General features: G+C 56.3%; 1 protein-coding gene across 2 annotated transcripts in view; it reads right to left on the bottom strand.

Annotated features, from left to right (window-relative positions):
• Positions 1 to 14,971, bottom strand: part of CELSR1 (cadherin EGF LAG seven-pass G-type receptor 1) — a 180,743-nt gene extending 165,772 nt beyond the window's left edge. Inside the window, exon 1 of one of the 2 annotated variants that reach the window (XM_055253952.2) lies at positions 10,977 to 14,971. In XM_055253952.2, the coding sequence (XP_055109927.2) occupies positions 10,977 to 14,517 (3,541 nt within the window). In that variant the 5' untranslated portion in view covers positions 14,518 to 14,971. The remainder of the gene's footprint in view (positions 1 to 10,976) is intronic. The other variant, XM_055253950.2, reaches the window with a different exon arrangement.
• Between the last annotated feature and the right edge of the window lie 6,453 nt (positions 14,972 to 21,424).

Below are 21,424 nucleotides of genomic sequence, written 5' to 3'. Positions count from 1 at the left end.
CAGACTATTAAGAAAGAAAAATCTTAGCCTGGTGCAGTGGCTGATGCCTGTAATCCCAGCACTTTGGGAGGCCAAGGTGGACGGATCAGCTGAGGTCAGGAGTTCGAGACCAGCCTGGCCAATGTGGTAAAACCCTGTCTCTACTAAAAATAGAAAAATTAGCTGGGTGAAGGCTGGGCACGGTGGCTCACGCTTGTAATCCCAGCACTTTGGGAGGCCGAGGCGGGTGGATCACGAGGTCAGGAGATCGAGACCATGGTGAAACCCCGTCTCTACTAAAAATACAAAAAATTAGCCGGGCGTGGTGGCGGGCGCCTGTAGTCCCAGCTACTTGGAGAGGCTGAGGCAGGAGAATGGCGTGAACCCGGGAGGCAGAGCTTGCAGTGGGCCGAGATTGCGCCACTGCACTCCAGCCTGGGTGACAGAGCGAGACTCCGTCTCAAAAAAAAAAAAAAAAATTAGCTGGGTGTGGTAGCGGGCGCCTGTAGTCCAGATACTCAAGGGGCAGAGGCACAAGAATCGCTTGAACTTGTGAGGCGGAGGTTGCAGTGGGCTGAGATTGCACCACTGCACTCTAGCCTGGGTGCCAGAGAGAGACTCTGTCTCAAATAAATAAGTAAATAAAATAAAAAGAAAGAAAAATCTTGATAGGTGGACGGATAGTTGGAGGGAGGGAGGGAAGAATACAGGGCAGGAGAAAGGCGGCTCCCCAGCCAGTACAATCCAGTTTCTCTGAGCTGGAAGGCCCCTCAACAGGTGCATCAGCCCCTGCTCTGAGCAGGCTCCTCATCTGGTATCTCCCTCCCCAGGCTCCCCAAATAGAGCCTCCAGCTCTGACCAGTGACATGCCTGCCTCCCTGCACCTGGTACCCACCAGTCCTGCACTCCACAGCTTCTTGTGACAGCTCTACCATAAGAGACCCCACAAGGACCCACAGAAGGCTCCAAGGAGCCCCTTCTCCAGCCTTAGCCCTTCCCACAGTCCTGCAGCACGGCTGCCACTGTCGCCCACCCCCACAATCAGGCACCATGTGCAGGTAACTCTCAGCCGTCCTGTTTCAGGCAATGCAGTCGCTTGCACTGAGCTTCCGTCCTCAGAAATCTCCAACTCTGTGTCCCAGGGCCTCGCCACTGGCAGACAGAAGGAACGGAAGGTGGCTGTCAGCACCATGATTAGAACACTCAGACCCCAGAGTCTGCGCCTGACTCTTCCTGCCGCTACAAGCTCTCTAGCCTCAGTTTCTCTGCCCTTACCATGGGAATCCTGTAAGATTTCACTGAGATGATGCAGCCACAGCCCGAACAGGCACCGCGGTGGTGGGAAGCACACAGACCCAGGCGGGCCGGGAACAGCCATCTTGTCCCGCGCCCACTTCTCAATCACCCCTGCTCTGGGCCAGCCTCCTTGGCTACACGATTCCCCTCTTACAGGCCCGCAGCTCTGAGGGACACACCCTGTCCCCTGCACAATCCCTATGACAACTGGGAGGGGCAAAGTCAGTGTGGTCGGGCGGCTGGAAGGAAAGGTGTTACCCCACATGATGACCTTGAAGATGGCCCCCACCCCCCTTGCGTGTGTGTGTGCGTGTCTGTGTGTTTTGTTTTTTAAGAGCCACTGGCCTTTATCCAGGACAAGAGAACAGGCGCTAGAGGGATGACACCACTAAAAGGCTGGTATGGGGCTTTTCCCAGCTATGGAATGTTCACGCCCAAAAGGGGGACCTGATTCTAAGGTATCCACAAGTCCTTACCTGAAGCAAAAGCCTAAGAATTCAGCCACTGGTGTTTCCCTGAAAAACGCCCATCCCTTCACCCAGGGCTGAGTCCCTCAGCACGTGTGGGAGGAACCAAAAATGTCTCCTGGGGGCTGTCCATGCTTCTGCGCGGCTCCTCTTGTACCCCAAGTAAAGGCACTGGGCCCTCCACCTGGCAGGCAGCCCCCTTCCCTCACCCCTCCGAGGGTCCCCTCTGGCTCATTCCAGAAATAATCCACACCATCTACCAGGCCCCAGGCCCACAGGCGACAGGAGAGGGAAGCCCAGGGGCCTCCACGAGGAGCGGCCACTAGTGCAAGACTGGCCTCTGGACCCTCATGGCTTGAACTTCCGCCTGCATTTCCTCCCAAAACAAGCAAGAGGAAGGCTGGGTTGCTGAATTAAAGAGGGTCGTTTACGGCCGGGCGCGGTGGCTCACGCCTATAATCCCACCACTTTGGGAGGCCGAAGCGGGTGAATCACCTGAGGTCGGGAGTTCAAGACCAGCCTGACCAACACGGAGAAACCCCCATGTCTACTAAAAATACAAAATTAGCCGGGCGTGGTGGTGCGCGCCTGTCATCTCAGCTACTCGGGAGGCTGAGGCAGGAGGATCACTTGAACCTGGGGGACAGAGGTTGCAGTGAGCCGAGATCGCGCCACTGCACTCCAGCCTGGGCAACAAGAGCAAAACTCCGTCTCAAAAAAAAAAAAAAAAAAAAAAAAAAAAAAGAGGGTTGTTTACTACAACCCCTCCCAGCATTCAGGAATTTCATTCTAGGGAATTTGGGGCATTTATATGAACCTGTGTGTTCAGGTTACAGGAAAAGAAGAAAAAACTTAGAAAACGATTTCCCCCAAGGCTGTGAACTGAAGAAATCACGCCAAACTCAGGACTACTTTCTACATGCTGCACCCACACGATAACATCTACTTCTGTTTGAATCCGAGTGCTGGCAGGGATGAGCCCCGTGGCACCGGGCCACAGGCCACACCCCAGCTAAGGTGGCCGCTGCCAGGGGCCCCAGCCCCCATCTACCCACCTATCCCGTTCCTAAACAGGTTCTGCTATCGGGTTTCAAAATGTGCAGGCACAGGCACCAGCCCAAACCCAAGGGGACCCTTCAGCAGTGACACTGGGGCTGGCATGGGGTTCTGGCATGCCTAGCAACATGGGCCCGCTCCAGGCGTGGCCAGCACCACCCCTCCTGCCGGCTCCCGCCCAGGGTTCCAGGAACTTGCCCAGAGTTTCACCTGCCTGCTACTTCACCTGGACTTTTAAAAATGGTCTCTCAACACCCTGGTCGGTACATGGGGCCAGACATAGACCTCTTGTCCCCAGGCAGCTGGTGCTGAGGTGGGGGCCCTGACCTGGTGAGTCCATGTCCCGTGGGCCCGTGGCCCCTTGCATTCTCCCAGGCCCCCTTTTCGCATCCACCTCCTGCTCCTCCATCCCCTCCAGGTCCAATGACTCAGAGAGAGGCGGAAGTTACTGTCCTGGCAAACCCGTCTACGAAGCTTGGCCACAGCAGCCCTTTGGGAGACACTGAGGAAGACCTGACACTGCCCACTCCCAAAGCCCCTGAGACGGGCCAGTCCCACGCTAGGCTGCAGGACGGCTAGGTGCTGTGCATAACCTGCCAACTCCGCTGGGCCTTTGGCTCGGCCTCGTGCAGGCCTGTGCCCATGACACCCTGCCTTCCCTCTGAGGCTGGGTCCCATTCCCACCCTACTCATGCCAGCAACCTTGTCATTTGCTTCTCAGAGGCACCCCCAAACCACTCCACTCAGATCTCACAGAGGCCACCAAAGACCTGCCCTTGGCTAACCCATCACATCTCTGTCCCCAGGCTCTCCAGTCGCCAGATGGCATCCATCATGGATGACCCCCTCAGAGAACCTCTCCCTCCCTCAGCCTCCAGGGCCTGCACCCATGGGCCCTCCCCTGCACGTGGTTATTCCTGCTCCAGCTCCCAAGCAGACCCTTCCCCACCCAGCAGGCTACTCGGGCCATGACTCCTCAAGGCTGGGCCTGGGTCCCCTCCTAACTGCCAGCACCCTCACTTCTGTGTCCATAATCTGAGCTGGTCTCCCCAGTCTGGACCTGCACACACAATCGACTTCAGGACACTCTCAAAGACACCCAGCCACACGGGGCCAAAAATGGCCTCATGTCTTCTCCCAAAGCCGATTCCCGGGAAGGACTCTGGCTCAGGGAACGCACCTCTCTCAGTTTCACTGTCATCCTCCTAGAGCCAGTTTTTTCTGGAAGGCACAGACAGGGAACATGCCTTAGGAGCTGCCCGGTCCAGGTTCAAATCCCACTGCTGCCACCACAAGCTGGTGCCCTGGGAGCCCTGTCCTTGGTTTGCTCATCTCTAGGATGGGGGTGGCAACGGTACCTTCCACGCCACAGTGTGGCGGCTGGAGAACTGCAAGTGACGGGGCCTGCAAAGCCTGGGAGGGTTCCCGGCACATGGAGCACGTAGGCTGAGATGTGTCTGACCGTCAAAGCTGGCAAATCCCTCCTCAGCCACCCCCATGCTGGAGCAAGCATGATGTCCCCAGCTTCCCTCCCCTCCACTCTCACCACCTAGCAGCTGGGACACGGGACCCAGCTCTTGCCTAAATCCTCCCGAGGGGGGCCCACCAAACCCTCCACGGTCAGCCCTCTCCCGACCGGGGGATCCATCTGACTCCTGGTCTCCCTGCCCAGCACACAATGCACACGTCCAGGGGGGTACAGGAGAGTCCCAGCCCGCCCTTGCCTGCACCTAGTGTCACCACCCTGCCCCTGAGCTCAGCCCCCTCGCTCATCGGATGGTCCATCTCCACCCAGCCGCAGAAGTCAGGACCACACTGGCTCTCCAGGCTTTCACACACAGCAGGTGCTCAATAAACCAACCAACACTCCTCATTTCTGAGGCAGCGTTTCTCAAGGTATGAGCAAGCCACTATCTCCAGACTTATCAGAGCTCTGAAATGGTTAACTCATTGCCAAAAGCACTGAACTCTCCTGGGAAGGTCTGACGCTCGCAGAATCCTGCTTGGCCACTGAAGCAATTTAAGATGGTCCGACCCAGGCTGGGAGCGGTGGCTCACGCCTGTAATCCCAGCATTTTGGGAGGCTGAAGCGGGCGGATAGCCTGAGGTCAGGAGTTGGAGACCAGCCTGGCCAGCATGGTGAAACCCCATCTCTACAAAAAAAACAAAAATGGCCGGGCGCGGTAGGCTCATGCTTGTAATCCCAGCACTTTGGGAGGCCGAGGCGGGAGGATCACGAGGTCAGGAGATCGAGACCACGGTGAAACCCCGTCTCTACTAAAAATACAAAAAATTAGCCGGGCATGGTGGCGGGCGCCTGTAGTCCCAGCTACTCGGAGAGGCTGAGGCAGGAGAATGGCGTGAACCCGGGAGGCGGAGCTTGCAGTGAGCCGAGATCGCGCCACTGCACTCCAGCCTGGGCGACAGAGCGAGACTCCGTCTCAAAAAAAAAAAACCACAAAAATTAGCCAGGCATGATGGCGGGTGCCTGTAATCCCAGCTACTCGGGAAGCCGAGGCAGCTGAGGCAGAAGAATCACTTGAACCCGGGAGGCAGAGGTTGCAGTGAGCCAAATCATGCCATTGCACTCCAGCCTGGGAGACAGCAAGACCCTGTCTCAAAAAAAAAAAAAAAAGGTCCGATCCTTCCCTACCCTGTGAGTTCCAGAAAAGCAGGATGCCATGCATCCAGACAATGCCTGAACAGCAGCCCCCCACCACTTCCTTCTTTGCAATCGTCTGTTTAAAAGCCGCTGCGATACCCTGTATTTAGCTAGGCAAACACTTAGGGAAGCTTTATCAAGCCTAGACGACTTTATACCATCCACTCCCCACCAAAGTCAATGACGAAAAAGTTACTCAATCCTGTTATTTCACCGAGTTTCAGTATTTTCTGACATGCCTGAATGACTCATCCGCCAATCATTCTCACCCACAAACACCACTTTCCCACATCCATGGGTCTGCAACACACACTGCAGGAGAGGCAGGGACGTCGCCTTTCTCCCAAGCTCTGCATTCTGCAACGAGAGGCCTACAGCCCTGCACCCACGGACACACGCTCAAAGTGAATTAAAAATAATGTGGCCCGGCAACAGATGACTGGAGAAAAGAAAGGTGGTACATATACACCGTGGTGTACTATTCCACTATAAAAAAGAATGAGGCCGGGCGCAGTGGCTCACTCCTGTAATCCCAGCACTTTGGGAGGCTGAGGCAGGCCGATCACAAGGTCAGGAGATTGAGGCCATCCTGGCTAACACGGTGAAACCCTATCTCTACTAAAAATACAAAAAAATTAGCCAGGCGTGGTGGCGGGCGCCTGTAGTCCCAGCTACTTGGGAGGCTGAGGCAGGAGAATGGCAGGAACCCAGGAAGTGGAGCCTGCAGTGAGCTGAGATTGCGCCACTGCACTCCAGCCTGGGCAACAGAGCGAGACTCTGTCATAACATAACGTAACATAACATAACATAACATAACATACATAACATAACATAAAATAAAATAAAAATAAAAAAGAATGAGATCCTGGGCCGGGCACGGTGGCTCATACCTATAATCCCACCACTTTGGGAGGCCGAGGCAGGTGGATCACGAGGTCAGGAGATCGAGACCATCCTGGCTAACATGGTGAAACCCCGTCTCTACTAAAAATACAAAAAAAATAGCTGGGCGTGGTGGCGGGCACCTGTAGTCCCAGCTAGTCAGAAGGCTGGGGCAGGAGAACGGTGTGAACCCAGGAGGCGGAGCTTGCAGTGAGCAGAGATTGTGCCACTGCACTCCAGCCTGGGCAACAGAGCGAGACTCCGTTTCAAAAAGAAAAGAATGAGATCCTGTCATTTGCAACAACAGGGATGAACTGGAGGTCACTATGTTAAGTGAAATAAGCCAGGCACAGTAAAACAAATATCCCACATTCACACTTGCTTGTGAGATCTAAAAATCAAAGCAATTGAACTCATGCGGACAGAGAATAGAAGAATGGTTACCAGAGGCTGGGAAGCGGGTAGCAGGAGGAAGGTGAATGGTCAATGGGTACAAAAAAATAGTTAAAAAAAAAAAATGAATTAGGCCAGGCACAGTGGCTCACGCCTGTAATCCCAGCCCTTTGGGAGGCCGAGGCAGGCAGATCACTTGAGGTCAGGAGTTCAAGACCAGGCTGGCCAACATGGTGAAACCTTGTCTCTACTAAACATACAAAAATTAGATGGGTGTGGTGGCATGCACCTGTATTCCAACATACTCAGGAGGCTGAGGTAGGATAATCACTTGAACCCGGGAGGTAGAGGTTGCAGTGAGCCGAGATCATGCCACTGCACTCCAGGCTGGGAGACACAGTGAGACTCCATCTCAAAAAAAAAAAAAAAAAAAAAAGAATAAGACCTAGTATTTAGCCCAATAATGAGACTATAGTCAATAATAATTTAACTGTACATTCAAAAATAACTAAAAGAGTATAACTGGACTGTTTATAACACAAAGGATAAATGCTTGAGGGGATGGAGACCCCATTCTCCATGATGTGATCATTACACGTTGCATGCCTGTGCCAAAATATCTCATGTACCTCATAAATATATACACCTGGCCAGGCACAGTGGCTCATGCCTATAATTTCAGCACTTTGGGAGGCCAAGGCAGATGGATCACTTGAGCTCAGGGGTTGGAGACCAGACTAAATAACATAGTGAGACCTTGTCTCTACTACAAATAAAAAAAAAGTCAGCCAGGTGTGGTGGTGCAATGAGCTGACATCAAGGCTGACATGAGTCGTGATCACGCCACTGCACTCCAGCTGGGGCAACAGAGCAAGACCCTGTCTCATACACACACACACACATATATATACATACACACACACAAATTTGTGTATATAATTTATATATAATTCATTATAATGTATATATATATTTCATTATATATAAATTGTTTTTTAAAATTAAAAATAAAAATAAAACAAAGAATGTCAATGTTTCTGAAAGACCACTGTCCAGAAAGAACACAGAGCATATTCAAGGTTTGAGTTGTCTATTGGGTCATCAGCCACGTTGCTCTGAAAAACACAAACACAGCCTTTATACAAGCTCATAATAAAAAGTTCCTATCACAGAATTTAAAATCTCATTCAAAAACCATCGCAAAAAAATGAACATCTTGTATCACTGGATGTCATTCAAAACTGGCAGCTATTTGAATTTCACTATATTCTGACTTCAAAAAATTTTCAAAAAATGTTTTGTCGTTGGTGGGCTATATAAAACCACCACCAACTATCTAGTCACAGTCACAGTGATTGTGTTCAACCCCACACCAGCCTAAATGAACTGCCCCCACCACGTGTGCCTTCCCAGGCCCCGCCCTCAGGCGCACTCGTCACTCCTGGGCTCCTCTGCTGAAAGCTGGCAGCCCTTCCTGGAATGGCTCCCACTAAACCTAGCCGATGGCTGGCCTGTTGCATACAGCACCTCCAGGCCGGTCATATTGCATCAAAGGCTGTAAATCCTGGGGAACCCACAACACTCCATTGAAAACAGTGGATGAGTTTGAAACCACCACTTCCCCGCATTGTTCCTTAATAAAACCTCCAGTTAATTCAAGGGCTGATCTTTTTGTTTGGTCTGTTTTCTACCCGGTGCTTTGCTGTCTGGAACCATAGATCTTATAGTCAATAGTGATTTGCTTATTTGGAGCATTAAATCCTTGTCGAATGGTCTGAGATTTCTGCGCATCCTTTATTTATTTATTTATTTATTTATCTATTTAGAGACAGTCTCACTCTGTCACCCAGGCTAGAGTTCAGCAGTGGGATCTCGGCTCACTGCAACCTCCACCTCCCAGATTCAAGCGATTTTCCTGCCTCAGCCTCCCGAGTAGCTGGGACTACAGGTGCTCGCCACCACACCAGGCTAATTTTTGTATTTAGCAAAGACAGAGTTTCACCATGTTGGCCAGGTTAGTCTCGAACTCCTGACCTCAGGTGATTCACCCGCCTTGGCCTCCCACAGTGCTGGGATTACACGCATGAGCCAGTGTAATATGACTGCACCCAGTCATATGCCTGCTTTAAAGCACCCATTTGACCCTGGAATAATTCAGTTTAGCAACTAATTCGTCAAAAATGTTCTCCGAAGGAAGAGAGGGGAATGTGAAGGGCGGGCTGCTTTCTGCAGATCGTGGTTTAACGCCGAGTGCCCCTGCCCACTGGCTGTGCAGTCCTGAGAAGGTCACTCAACACCCCAGGGCCTCAGTGTCTGCATCTGTAAAATGAGCAGCAGCATGACATCACTCAGCTCCCAGTTACCAGGGAAACACATGACAGCACAAATAAAACAGTAAAGAAAACCGCTTGCTGGAACCCAGTCAAAGGTAACCACTGTCATCTGGGTGTGTGTTGGGGCGGTGGTGGTCTGGGGGTGCGGTGTGGATGCATGAGGACACAGTACCTGATTTACACGAGAGTACGAGTGTGTCCGCAAAGAAGCAGAGCCAATAACTGGGTGACTGAGACACGGTGTGGAGCCTCCAGCCCATTTTCAACTGTGGTCTAAGCTGCGTCCCAGGTGAGACAGCCCTCAGGAACCAACCTCCTTGGAATGGAATCCAACCTAAACCCTGCTGTCTGGCTAGCAGCGGGGGGGGGGCGGGGGGAGGCCACATTACTGATACCACAGACACACAAACATCCCTGCCCCCAGCATGGATCTGTTCCCACTAGCTCGTCCCTCATTAAATCTAAACTCTATTATTGGGCCAAGTCATTTTTAAACAGGCCAAATTTCCCATTCTGCTTTATCTATAAGATAAAGTGGTATAGAAGAAAGACTTCCTAAGAATATCCATAACCCCGGTTAATTCGCCCTTAAGGGCCTATTCCATATTCTCCACACGTTTACAATCTCACAAACCTAAAATATTCACCAACAAATAGACTGTACTGCCAAAATTGTGCGGAAGGTTTGTATCATACCAAAACTGAACCTGTAAGTTTCACATCTTATAAGCAAACAACTGTAACTGGAAGCTGTTAGCTATCCAACCCTTCCTATATTACAGAATTACAGCCAACCTCGGAAACGAAACAAATCAGAAAGTTAACTTTTTAATTATTCCAGGGCTCCTGTGGCAATGTTGTATCCTAATAACTCACTGTTTAAACAATTCCTCTGAAACACTGACTCAAACAGCCAGCCAATCTGAGCTCTTCTTGGCAGTAGTTTGGGCTTATAAATAAGGTCACCTGCCTGCACCAGCATCCTTAGATGCACAGTCAGGCAAACCTCAAAGAGCCACTGGGGTACCTTCATTGTTCCCCCAGGCCCCGCGAAGTTCTTCTCTCTCTTGTGTGTCTCCCAATTCCAACACCTTCTATTAGTCTCCCTCCCCAGCACCGCAGACCAGCCCTGGCACACAGGGTCAGAGGCGTGGAGGACCGGCCAAGCTTCTGACAGCTGAGCCGAGGCTTCCTCTCCCTTCTGTTCACCTCCAGCCCCACAGCAGGCGAGCAAGGTTCCCACATTGGCTCCACCACTAACTGGGCAGGCCTCTTCAACAGCACCCAAATTACAAGCCCACGTCCAGGGGCAGAAGCCAAGATCAAATGAGGCTATGCTTTTCAAAGAGCTTGCACAAAGCCCTACACACCTAAGCCCGACTGTTATTATCTGCAGGAGACAGAAAAGCCAGACCAAGGGAACACCGGCTGCCTTATAGGCTGACTCAGGGACCCATCTGACAATTTCCAATGGTCCCACCCTGGAACTAATTGGCACAGGGAAGGGGCAGTGACCTCTGATCTTCCCAGAGAGCCCTGTGGCTGGCTAACGAAAGAGCATCCCCAAGCAAATCCTGTGACCCAGATCACCGGAGGCCACATTTTAATAGCTGTACTCAGGAGCCACTAGCCTGCTGAGGAAGGCGCTAAGCCCCGGTCTTGAACTTGGAGAACTGCAGGCCTGCTCCCATGAAAATGCTGACGGAAGCGGCGCAGGGCCTCTCCCCCTCGCTGGGCCTAGGTGGGGCGCTCGCCCCCAGCATCCAACCGGCGGCAACAAATCCTTGCAGAGTTGCCCGGGCCCGGCCCAAATGCGCCCCGGCATGCCAGGCGGGGCCCTTGGCAGGTTCCTGAGGCTCTCCAGCAGGCCCATCAGGAGCCGCTCCTCCCACCCCGATGGCTACTCACCAGACACAGACACCTCCATGAGCGCCTCCAGCGGCCGGTTGTTGTCCAGGTCGCGGCTGAGCTGCAGCTCGCCCGTGGCGGGGTCCAGCAGCAACAGGCGCAGCTCGTTGCCCTGCACGAAGGTGTAGTTGAGGCTGTCTGACACGTCGGGGTCATGGGCCGGGATGCGGCCGATCACCCCGGTGGGGAAGCTGTTGGACTTGTTGGTGACATAGTTGTTGAAGAGGATCTGGAAGTCGGGCAGCACGGGCGGGTTGTCATTCTGGTCCACGAGAAGGATGTGCACCGTGGCTCGGCTCACCAGTGGAGCCGATGTGGCCTGCACCACCAGCACATACTCTCGCCGGACCTCAAAGTCCAGCTCCACCATGGCACGCAGGTCCCCGTTGAGCAGGTCCAGCTGGAAGAAATGCCGCATGTCCCCTTCCACAATCTGATACATGATCTGGGCATTAGGGCCTTCATCAGGGTCGTTAGCATGAATCTTTGCCACCACCGACCCCACTGGGTTGTTCTCCTCAACAAACAGCTCCAGTTCGTCCTTCTCGAACATGGGGGCATTGTCATTAATGTCCAAGATGGTCACCTGGATTTCTACCGAGGCGCTAAGGGGAGTGGGACTGCCCCGATCCACAGCCAGAGCCCAAAGGTTGTACACGGCCACATTCTCCCGGTCCAGCCGGCGCTGGGTGCGAATCACACCGGACGTGGGCTCGATGTAGAAGTCCCCATCGCCGTCGTCCCCACCCTGGAAGGTGTACAGCAGACGCCCATTGGGACCTGAGTCCCGGTCCGTGGCAGAGACCTGGAGGATGCTGGTTGAGGGTGGAGCATCCTCAAAGATGGAACCCTGGTAGAAATCCCACAGGAACTGGGGAGCATTGTCATTGGCATCGAGGATGAGGATCTCTAGGGTGGTGGTGTCTGATTTCTGCGGGATGCCGTTGTCCTGGGCCATGATGGTCAGTGTGTAGGCGACCTGGTTCTCATAGTCCAGCTCCATCATGGTGTACATGGTGCCACTGTCGGGGTCGATGCGGAACTGCGGCACGGGGTCCTGAATCACGTAGGTGATGCGGGCATTCTCTCCTGTGTCCTCATCGTTGGCACTGAGGGTGGCAATGGAGGTGCCCACAGGCCTGTCCTCACTGACACTTACTGTGTAATGGGAGCTCTGAAAGACGGGCCTGTGGGTGTTGGCATCGGTGACGTTGATTAGGACATGCGCAGTGTGCGACCGTGTGCCGTCGGATGCTGTCACCGCCAGCACGTACTGCTGCTCCTGCTTGTAGTCCAGAGGTAGCGCCAGGGTGATGAGGCCGCCCCCTCTCTGGCTGCTGAGTGCAAAGCGGTTCCGGGTGTTGCCGCCTGTGAGCTGGTAGGTAATCACACTGTTGGCGTCACGGTCACGGGCCTGCAGGGTCAGCACGCTGCTCCCCACGGCCGCATCCTCATTCAGACGAAGCTCGTAGGTGGGCTGCGTGAACACCGGGTCGTTGTCGTTCACGTCCAGCACCGTGATGGACACGCTGGTGGAGGAGCTCATGGGGGGCGAGCCGTGGTCCACCGCCTCCACCCCGAAGCTGTAGTGCTCCACCTCCTCGCGGTCCAGCTCGGCACACACTGTGATCCAACCGGAGCTGTTGTGGATCTGGAAGGGGAAGTCAGGGGTGGGGGCAGGGTTCTTAGGCCCAGCGCTGCCGCCCCCGAGAAAGGCGGAGGCCGTGTCCACCAGGCGATAGTGCAGCCGGGCGTTCTCCCCAGAGTCCGCGTCCACTGCCTGAATGTGCACCACGGGGTAGCCCAGGGGCACATTCTCCAGCACCGTGGCCTGGAAGGGGCTGCTCACAAAGATAGGCTCGTTGTCGTTGACATCCAGCACCTGCACAGACACCACCCCGGAAGAATTGATGAGCGGGGGCCGGCCCCCATCCTGGGCCTTGATGCTCAGGGAGTATTTCTGGACATCCTCGAAATCCAGGGGGTTGATCACATCCAGGATCCCGCTCAGCGAGTGCAGATAGAACTGGCCGGCCACGTTCCCGCTGAGGACGCTGTAGTGAATGGCCGCGTTCTGGCCCTGGTCCCGGTCCGTGGCCTGCACCCGCAGCACAGCCGTGTTCAGCCCCACGTCCTCGGGCACCTGGACCACGTAGTTCTGCTCGCTGAACTGGGGGTAGTTGTCGTTCTCGTCCTCCACCTCGATGTACACGGTGGCCGTGGCGCTGAGCGGGCCCGGGTTGCGCCCCTGGTCGTTGGCCTCCACCAGCAGCTGGTACTCGGCCGCCTCCTCCCGGTCCAGCACCGCCCGCGTGCTCACCACACCAGAGCTCTCGTTGAGCTGGAAGACGTCCCACGCGCCCCCCAACACGCGGTAGCGCAAGTTGGCGTTGATGGGCGAGTCGCGGTCGCTGGCGCGGATGGTCAGCACCTCGTAGCCCACCTCCAGATTCTCCCGCACACGCTCGCGGTACTCCGACTGCTCGAAGACCGGGCTGTGGTCGTTGGTGTCTTTGACCAAGACAGTGATGTAGGTGGTGGCCGAGCGCGGCGGCGTGCTGTAGTCCACGGCCTTCACCCTGAGGACGTGCGTCTCCTTGGTCTCGCGGTCCAGCACGCTATCGGTGCTCACGGCGCCCGTGGCGGAGTCGATGCGGAAGTAGCCCCGGGAGCGCTCGTCGAACAGCCCCTCCATGTAATAGCTCACGCGCTCCTCCTCGCCCTCGATGGTGTAGTGCGCGTGCAGCTGGAGGATGAGGGTGCCCGCCGGCTCGTTCTCAAACAACGCCACCTGGTAGTTGGGCATCGGGAACTTCAGGCTCCCTCTGCCGCTCGTGCCCCGCCGGGCCCGTCGCGCCGGCCCCGCCCGGGCTTCGGGCAAGTTCGGCGGCAGCGGCGGCGATGGGGATGGCGAAGCGGAGGGCGTCCCCGCTGTGGCGGCCTCCAGCGCCAGTCCCACCCGGACGGCGCCAGCCGCGCGCCGCAGGGCGCACAGCAGACGCAGGCGGACCGAGCTGCCCGGCGGCAGGCAGATGGGGCGGCCGGGACAGCGGGGCCCGGGGCGCGGAGGGCAGCTGCAGGCGGGTAAGGTGGTCGGAGCTGCGAGCGCCGAATGCTGCGCGGCCGGGCCGCTGCCGGGGACGGGGAAGCAGAGCGCCCCGCAGAGCCAGGCACCGGTTCCGCAGAGCCAGGCACGGGCTCCGCAGCCGGGATGGTGCGCGCGCGCCCGCAGGCGGCGGCTCAGCGCCGTCGGGGCACCGTGGGCCGCCAAGCGGACTTGCAGCGGCAGCGGGCGCTCCGCGCCCGAGACGCGCCGACGTCCTGCCAGCCGCCCATCGCGGCCCACGTCCAGCAGCTCCCGCGGCGCCCGGGGCGTGCGCGCGGCGCCCACCACGTAGGTACAGCCGGGCCCGAGGGCGAAGGCGCGGGCCCCGCCGGGTACGCGCGGCTCCCAGGCGGCCGCTCGCAGCCCCATCGCCGGCAGGGCGGCGGCGGCGGCCAGGAGCAGCAGCACGGGCAGCACGGGCGGCGGCGGCGCCATGGCCCGGAGCCCGAGCCCGAGCCGGGCGCCCGAACACAATCCATGCACCCGGCGCGCCTCCGCATCCACCCGGCGAGGCCGGGGAGCGGCTCCCGGGCGCCCGGCGCCCGGCCCTCGGGGCGGTCCGCGTCCCGCCTCCCCGGGGGCCCTGGCGGGGACTGTGGGGACCGCGCGCCCGGCCTCCCCCGCAGCTTCCACTTCGAGAGCACTTTGCGAAAGTTTGCGAAGTTGGTTTCAAGATGGCTCCTCCGCGCGTCCCAGGAGGGCGCCGCGCATCAACCTGCGGCGGCGGCGGCTCCAGGCGGCTCCAGGTGGCTCCGGCGCGGGCTCGGCTGGACGGGCGTGGGAAGCGGGGCGGGCCCGGCGCGGGGCGGGGGCTGAGCTCCCGGAGCGGGCTGGGCAGCTCCGCGCCGCGCAGACCACGGCGGCCGGCTGCTGCCTGGGCGGTGCGCTTGGCCGGCGCCCCCTCCGCGCGCGCTCTCCCCGCCCCCGGCCCGGCCCCGCCCCGCCCCTGGCCCAGCCGCGCATTGTTCGGCCCCGGGGGGAGCCTGCTAGGAGGTGCGCGCCGAGAGGATCGCTATGGAGACGTGAGGGCGCGGTCGAGATGGTGACCGGGGGCCTACTCCCCGGAGGCCTCCCCACCCAGCCTCCCGAGGGGGCGGGGCCGAGGCAACAGGGCCGGGAAAGGTGGGGCTGGGGCCCCCGGTGGCCGCTACCCGTGGGGCGGTGGCTCCGCACCTCGGGCCCGGGGCCGCGGCTCAGAGCCTGGCTCCCCACCCCGGCAGAATAGATCCACGGAGATCGCCGCCAGGAGTGCCGCGCGGGTAGGACCCGGGGGCGGAGGACTGGGGCCGAGGGGCCAGGGAGCCGCCCCGTTAAGGACTGCGGAGGCTGTCGAGGGGGGTTACACATTTTACAGCAAGACGCACGGAGGCTAAAATGCTTCACCCCGACTAAAACTCCCTGGACTTTGAAACCCAATAGGCAGCTACCGGATCTGCGTCCCACTTGGTTTAAAGCGCAACTTTTAAATGAAAGAAGAAAACTCCGGTTGACATAAGGGATTTGGAGAGGACGGCGGAGGCGCGCTCATCTCCGGCGTGCGGCCCGACCCGAGCGTTCGCGGACGCCTCGCGGACTCCCAGAGTGTCCGGCTTCTCCCGAAGTGGGTTGGGGGGAAGCGGGAGGCTGCGGGCCCTGGAAGCCGCCTGGGGCAAGCAAGCACCCGCAGGGATTTAGAGCTGTGCCCACAGCCCCTGCCTAGCCTCCTACAGAAGACGGCGGGGGGGGGGGGGGGCGGAGCAGAGACCTTAGAGCTTTCAGAAAAGCGACACACACCCCCGCCTCCAGCGGGGAACCACGGGGGGCCGGGGGCAGCTTTAGGTCTGCGTGACGGGTACACCTGCCTCCGGATGGGGCACAGCGATAGAGGGGGTGGAGGCTTAGGACTTCGGGACCCCTCGCATGGGCGGGGCTTTGGGACTGTGCCACCAGCGGCTGGGAAGGGCGCGCACTCTCCCTCGGTGGCGCTCGGGGCGCCAGAGTCCAGTGCAGCCCTTAGGCCTCCCAGTGGTCGGGGACGGTAGGTGGGGGGCGCCTCTCCTCTCCTAGAAGGGCTTCTCCTGGGGCCGGTCGGAGCGGTGGGGGTGGGAGTAATGCGCAGTCACCCCTAGAGCGGGTCTTTTTGGCAAGGGAGGGTCGGATCCTGCAGCCAAATCTGTTGAGCTGAGCTCCGATGAGTCCAGTCTCAACGAGGACCGTGGGCGGCTGTGGAGGTCCGGAAGTGTTTCTCCCCCGGAGCGATGTGTCTGTGTGTGTGTCACACGCATACTCAGCCAACTTCGCTCAAAGCTGCTGAAACAATGTCTTTGGGCTGAAGCCCAATGTGAGCATTTTCTTCCCAGTAGCAAGGATTTGAAGACGTTATATTGATCTAAAAGGTGGAGTTGCTTTGGAACCTTTTAATTCGGGGTTTCCACTGGAGAGTCCTGTTGGGAAATGTGTGTGTGGAGGGAGGGGAGGAAGGAGAAAAGTCCACCTCCTTAATGTGAGCGGTCCAGGACCTCCCCACCCACCATATACTCTTCCACTGGGACTTTTCGGGGAAGGATGAAAGGACAGGAGTTCTGGGGCCGGAAGGCAGGGCGGGTGGGTCCCTGAGCCTGGAGCCTCCCAGTGGAAGGCTACTGGGCGGACCTGAAGGGGACCCAGGCAGGAGGAAAACCAGAGAACCCCAGGAGTGCCTGTTTTGCAACAAGGCTTTAAGCAGAGTGGGTTGGGTTTAAATAAACAAAACTCAGCTGCAGCCAGTGGGTTCAGGTGTGGGCCTGCTTTTCTGGAATAAGACACCTGTGCGCTGCGAGGTAACCACAGGGACTGCCCAGCACCTGGGGACAGGGGAGGATGGATGAATCTCACTAAAAGGACGTCCAGCAAAGACAAAAGATCATTCCATTCACACTTAGACCGACAGCAAGCCCAACTCCACCATAACGTTTAGGGGTGTGCAAAAATAGGGGAAAGATGAAGAAAAGGAGGTGACTATGGGCACATTCAGGAGGGCTCTGGGGGGCAGGGGGCATCCCCTTCTGGACTTGAGGGTTACCGGAGTGTCGGCTTCATGATCACACTTGGAACTCCACACACATGATTTGCGTACTTTTCCCTAGGCCTGCACCTAGAGCCCGCAGCTTGTTTTTTGAGACGGAGTTTCCCTCTTGTTGTCCAGGCTGGAATGCAATGACGCGATCTCGGCTCACCACAACCTCTGCCTCCCAGGTTCAAGCAATTCTGCCTCAGCCTCCCTAGTAGCTGGGATTACAGGCGTGCGCCACCACACCCACTAATTTTGTATTTTTAGTAGAGACGATTTCTCCATGTTGGTCAGGCTGGTCTCGAACTCCCGACCTCAAGTGATCTGCCCACCTCGGCCTCCCAGAGTGCTGGGATTACAGGCATGAGCCACTGCGCCTGGCCTATTTTTATTTATCTTTTAATAGAGATGGGATCTCGCTATGTTGCCCAGGTTGATCTCAAACTTCTGGGCTCAAGAGATCCTCCCACTTCAGCCTCTCAAAGTGCTAGGATTACAGGTATGAGCCACCGCACCCTATTTAGAGTCCACAGTTTTATTTTATTTTACTTTATTTATTTTTGAGACGAAGTTTTGCTCTCTCACCCAGGCTGGAGGACAGTGGCGCAATCTCGGCTCAATGCAACCTCTGCCTCCTGGGTTCAAGCAATTCTCCTGCCTCAGCCTCCGGAGTAGCTGGGATTATAGGCACACACCACCAGTCCTGGCTAATTTGTGTATTTTTAGTAGAGACAGGGTTTCGCCACGTTGGCCAGGCTGGTCTGGAGCTCCTGACCTCAGGTGATCACCCACCTCAGCCTCCCAAAGTGCTGGGATTACAGGCGTGAGCCACTGCGCCCAGCCTAGATCCACAATTTTAAGTAAGTGTGGAGGGGAGAGGAACTAAAAAGACAGAGGCTGAGATGGCCAGGTGGTCCGGCCGCATCAGAAATCACGAGTTTGGAATGACTGGCACCTTCGAGGGGTTGAACTTTAATTCTGCCACTAACTAGTTGTGTGACCTTCGCCAAGGCCTAACTCCTCGTTCTAACTGGACACAATAGTCCTAGACTCCTAGCGTTGTTGAAGGATTAACAAGACAATCTGCGTGAAGCAATTGGCACGGGGCCTGGCTCAGGCATGGATCTGCCAGGAATAGCATTTACTACTATCACAGTTGCTGTTTCCTAGCATGAGTTCAAGGCTGCCTCCTCTCCATCTTCATTATGTGAATTGAATGTGGTCACACATCTGTGTTGGAGCAGAGGCAGGGGCTGCAGCTTTCAGCTGATTTCCCAAGGGGTCTGTACTTGGACACTGATTCAGTCCAACCAATGTGTTTCCAGAAAGTGGAGCTGATTCCTGGAGAGCGGAAGGGATATATATGTGGGGCTTTGTAAAGGGCAGCGACCTATGTGGTGGGCTTGTCCACTGCCCGAGTCTGTGGTTCCCACGGGTCACTGCCCGGCTCATGTCCTTCCCCTTTGGGGTTGGCTTGGAGCAGGGTCTCTCCTCCCTGGCCCCCATGTGCCCACCATCTCTGGGGGTCAGTGGCCCACTCATGACTCTCAGGGTGGGGAGGGGGCTTGGAGTTGAGTAACAGCACCCTGGGTCATTCTTGCACCTGTCACCCTGAGAGCCACTGACCAGTTTTCTGTGCCTAGAATTGCTCCTTGTGGCCTTTCTCAGGGGCTCAATGGATTGTAATTGATGCTTGTATTTTGCACTTGCCCGGAGGTGTTTCACAGGAAGTGAGCATTTTTTAAAACAAAAATAGAATTTATAAAAAAAAGGCAGACACGATGGATTTCTAATGTTGTACATGCTGTAGAAAGCACTTCAAAATGCTTTTTGCCAGGGGCCGCAACCAGAAGCTACGTGACTTCTGGAATCTGTTCCTTACACAATAAATTCCTGGGCCAGTTGGTAAACAGCAAGGAGCCACAAGGAATCACCCATAGGCAAAAGCTCAGTGAGTCCAGGCCAAGCTCCACTTTGCCCTATTTTTGGAATTCAGGGGGAAACCTCTTGGGAACAGGCCCATTGCACCCCTCTGCCTCCTCTCGACGCCTTACAGTTGGTGGGGTTTGACACGTGGAAAATTGTGAAAGTTAAAACACGGAACAAAAATGAAGCCTCAACAAAGAGTTAATAGAGGCAAGGGGCTACAGGGAATTTAGATCCTAATCAAGCACGTCTTATGTACTAGCGCTTCCCTGGAAGGCCAAGATAACGTTATGACTACAAAGAAAAAATGTTTTCCTGCTTGGAAGTTGCCAGAACTTGTCTAATACAAATGCTGGGATTTCTTGCCCGTGGGCTGTCGCGTACGGCTACCCAGGCCCCCTCGTGAAGCCTCCTCCTGGGAGCTCGGCGCCCTCAGGTGCTCCCTGAGATGCCAGCACCTGAACAACCTGCTCCAGGGAGGCTTTAGCTCCAAGAAGGTTCTGGAAAGCTCCAGGAAGGTTAGCCGGCATGCACAAAAGCCAGAGACAAATCTCCAGCCTGCCTGGAAATGCTGTGGGCTCAGGGCAATGGGCTGAGGTCTTGTGTCCAAAAGTGCTCTTGCATCTCCCTGGGGAGCCTGAGTGGGGAGGAACAACAAGGTCCTGTGGCCATGCCCTTGCCCCACGCTCACCCACCCTGCCTGTGCCCACTGGGCCCATCTCAGGGCTGCACTGGCCCCTAGTGGCCAAGCATGGGCTCTACCCCTCTGCGCCTGCCTGGCTCCCTGTGCAGGTGCCCACCGCACTGTCCCTGAGCAGAGCAGAGACCAGCCTGAGCCCCGGGCTCCGTGGCTACCATGATGAGAGGGAACCCTGTGCACGCACACACACTTAGGATGCTGCTGGCCCCGAGCAGTGGCCGGCCACACGGGCTGCTGCTCATACTGCCCGCTGCTCCTGGGACTCCTGAACCCCTCACTCTCTACAGGGTGAGGATGCCCAGCTCTGCAAGACACACAGCAAACGGAGGCTCAGAGTGCACAGAGCGGAGGTGGGGCTCTCTCCACACACCGCACCCCCATCTAGGGGAACGAGAATGAAGGGTGCGGCTGAGCACACAAGCCCCAGGAGGGCATGGGAGCTGCATTTGGGGGCAGTGACTGGGAGGGTTGCTGACTCCAGGCTCAAGTAAGGGAGATGCACGTGTTCCCGGAAGAGGGTCCACACCTGCTGAGTTCACGCTGCTGAATATCCTTGCTCCTATCACTATTATTATCATCGTCGTGGTTGATCTTGTTTCCTGGCCCCCCCACCTGACGCACATAAACGTTATCATGGAGCCAACATGGGGGAATATTGTCTCACTTGATTACTGTTCTTTTTTTTTTTTTTTTTTTTTGAGACGGAGTCTCGCTCTATCGCCCATGCTGGAGTGCAGTGGCACAATGTTGGCTCACTGCAAGCTCCACCTCCCAGATTCACACCATTCTCCTGCCTCAGCCTCCCGAGTAGCTGGGACTACAGGCACCCGCCACCACGCCTGGCTAATTTTTTTGTATTTTTGGTAGAGACGGGGTTTCACCATGTTAGCCAGGATGGTCTTGATCTCCTGACCTCGTGATCCGCCCGCCTCGGCCTCCCAAAGTGCTGGGATTACAGGCGTGAGCCACCGCACCCGGCCCTGATTACTGTTCTTCTTTACATACCTGCCTCCCTTTTTATTTCCCAAAACTGGGTCTCACTCTGTTACCCAAGCTGGAGGGCAGTGGCATGACCACAGCTCACTGCAGCCTCAAACCCCTGGGCACAAGTGATCCTCCTGCCTCAGCCTCCTGAGTAGCTGGGACTACAGGCACATACCACTATGCTTGGCTAATTTTTTCTTTTTAATGTTTGTAGTGACAGGGTCTTGCTACACTGCCCAGACTGGTCTCAAACTCCCAACCTCAAGCTATCTTCCCTCCTCAGCCTCCCAGAGTGTCAGCATTACAGGCATAAGCCTCTATGCCTGGCTTTATTTATTTATTTATTTATTTATTTATTTATTTATTTATTTTCGTTTCACTCTTGTCACCCAGGCTGGAATGCAAAAGGTGCGATCTCGGCTCACTGCAACCTCCAACTCCCGGGTTCAAGCGATTCTCCTGCCTCAGCCTCCCAAGTAGCTGGGATTACAGTCATGTGCCACCACACCCAGCTAATTTTTTTTACTTTTAGTAGAGACAGTGTTTCTCCATGTTGGTCAGGCTGGTCTCGAACTCCTGACCTCAGGTGATCCACCCGCCTCAGCCTCCCAAAGTGCTGGGATTACAGGCGTGAGCCACTGCACCCGGCAAAACCTGCATTTTCTTGCACCATCTCCGTCTCTAAGAGAAGTCTGAGTGACCTA

The sequence above is a fragment of the Symphalangus syndactylus genome, chromosome 18 (assembly GCF_028878055.3).
Source record: "Symphalangus syndactylus isolate Jambi chromosome 18, NHGRI_mSymSyn1-v2.1_pri, whole genome shotgun sequence".
In the NCBI taxonomy this organism is placed as follows: domain Eukaryota; kingdom Metazoa; phylum Chordata; class Mammalia; order Primates; family Hylobatidae; genus Symphalangus; species Symphalangus syndactylus.
The sequence above is the reverse complement of the archived record's forward strand: the minus strand, read 5'-3'. Positions and strand labels throughout refer to the sequence as shown.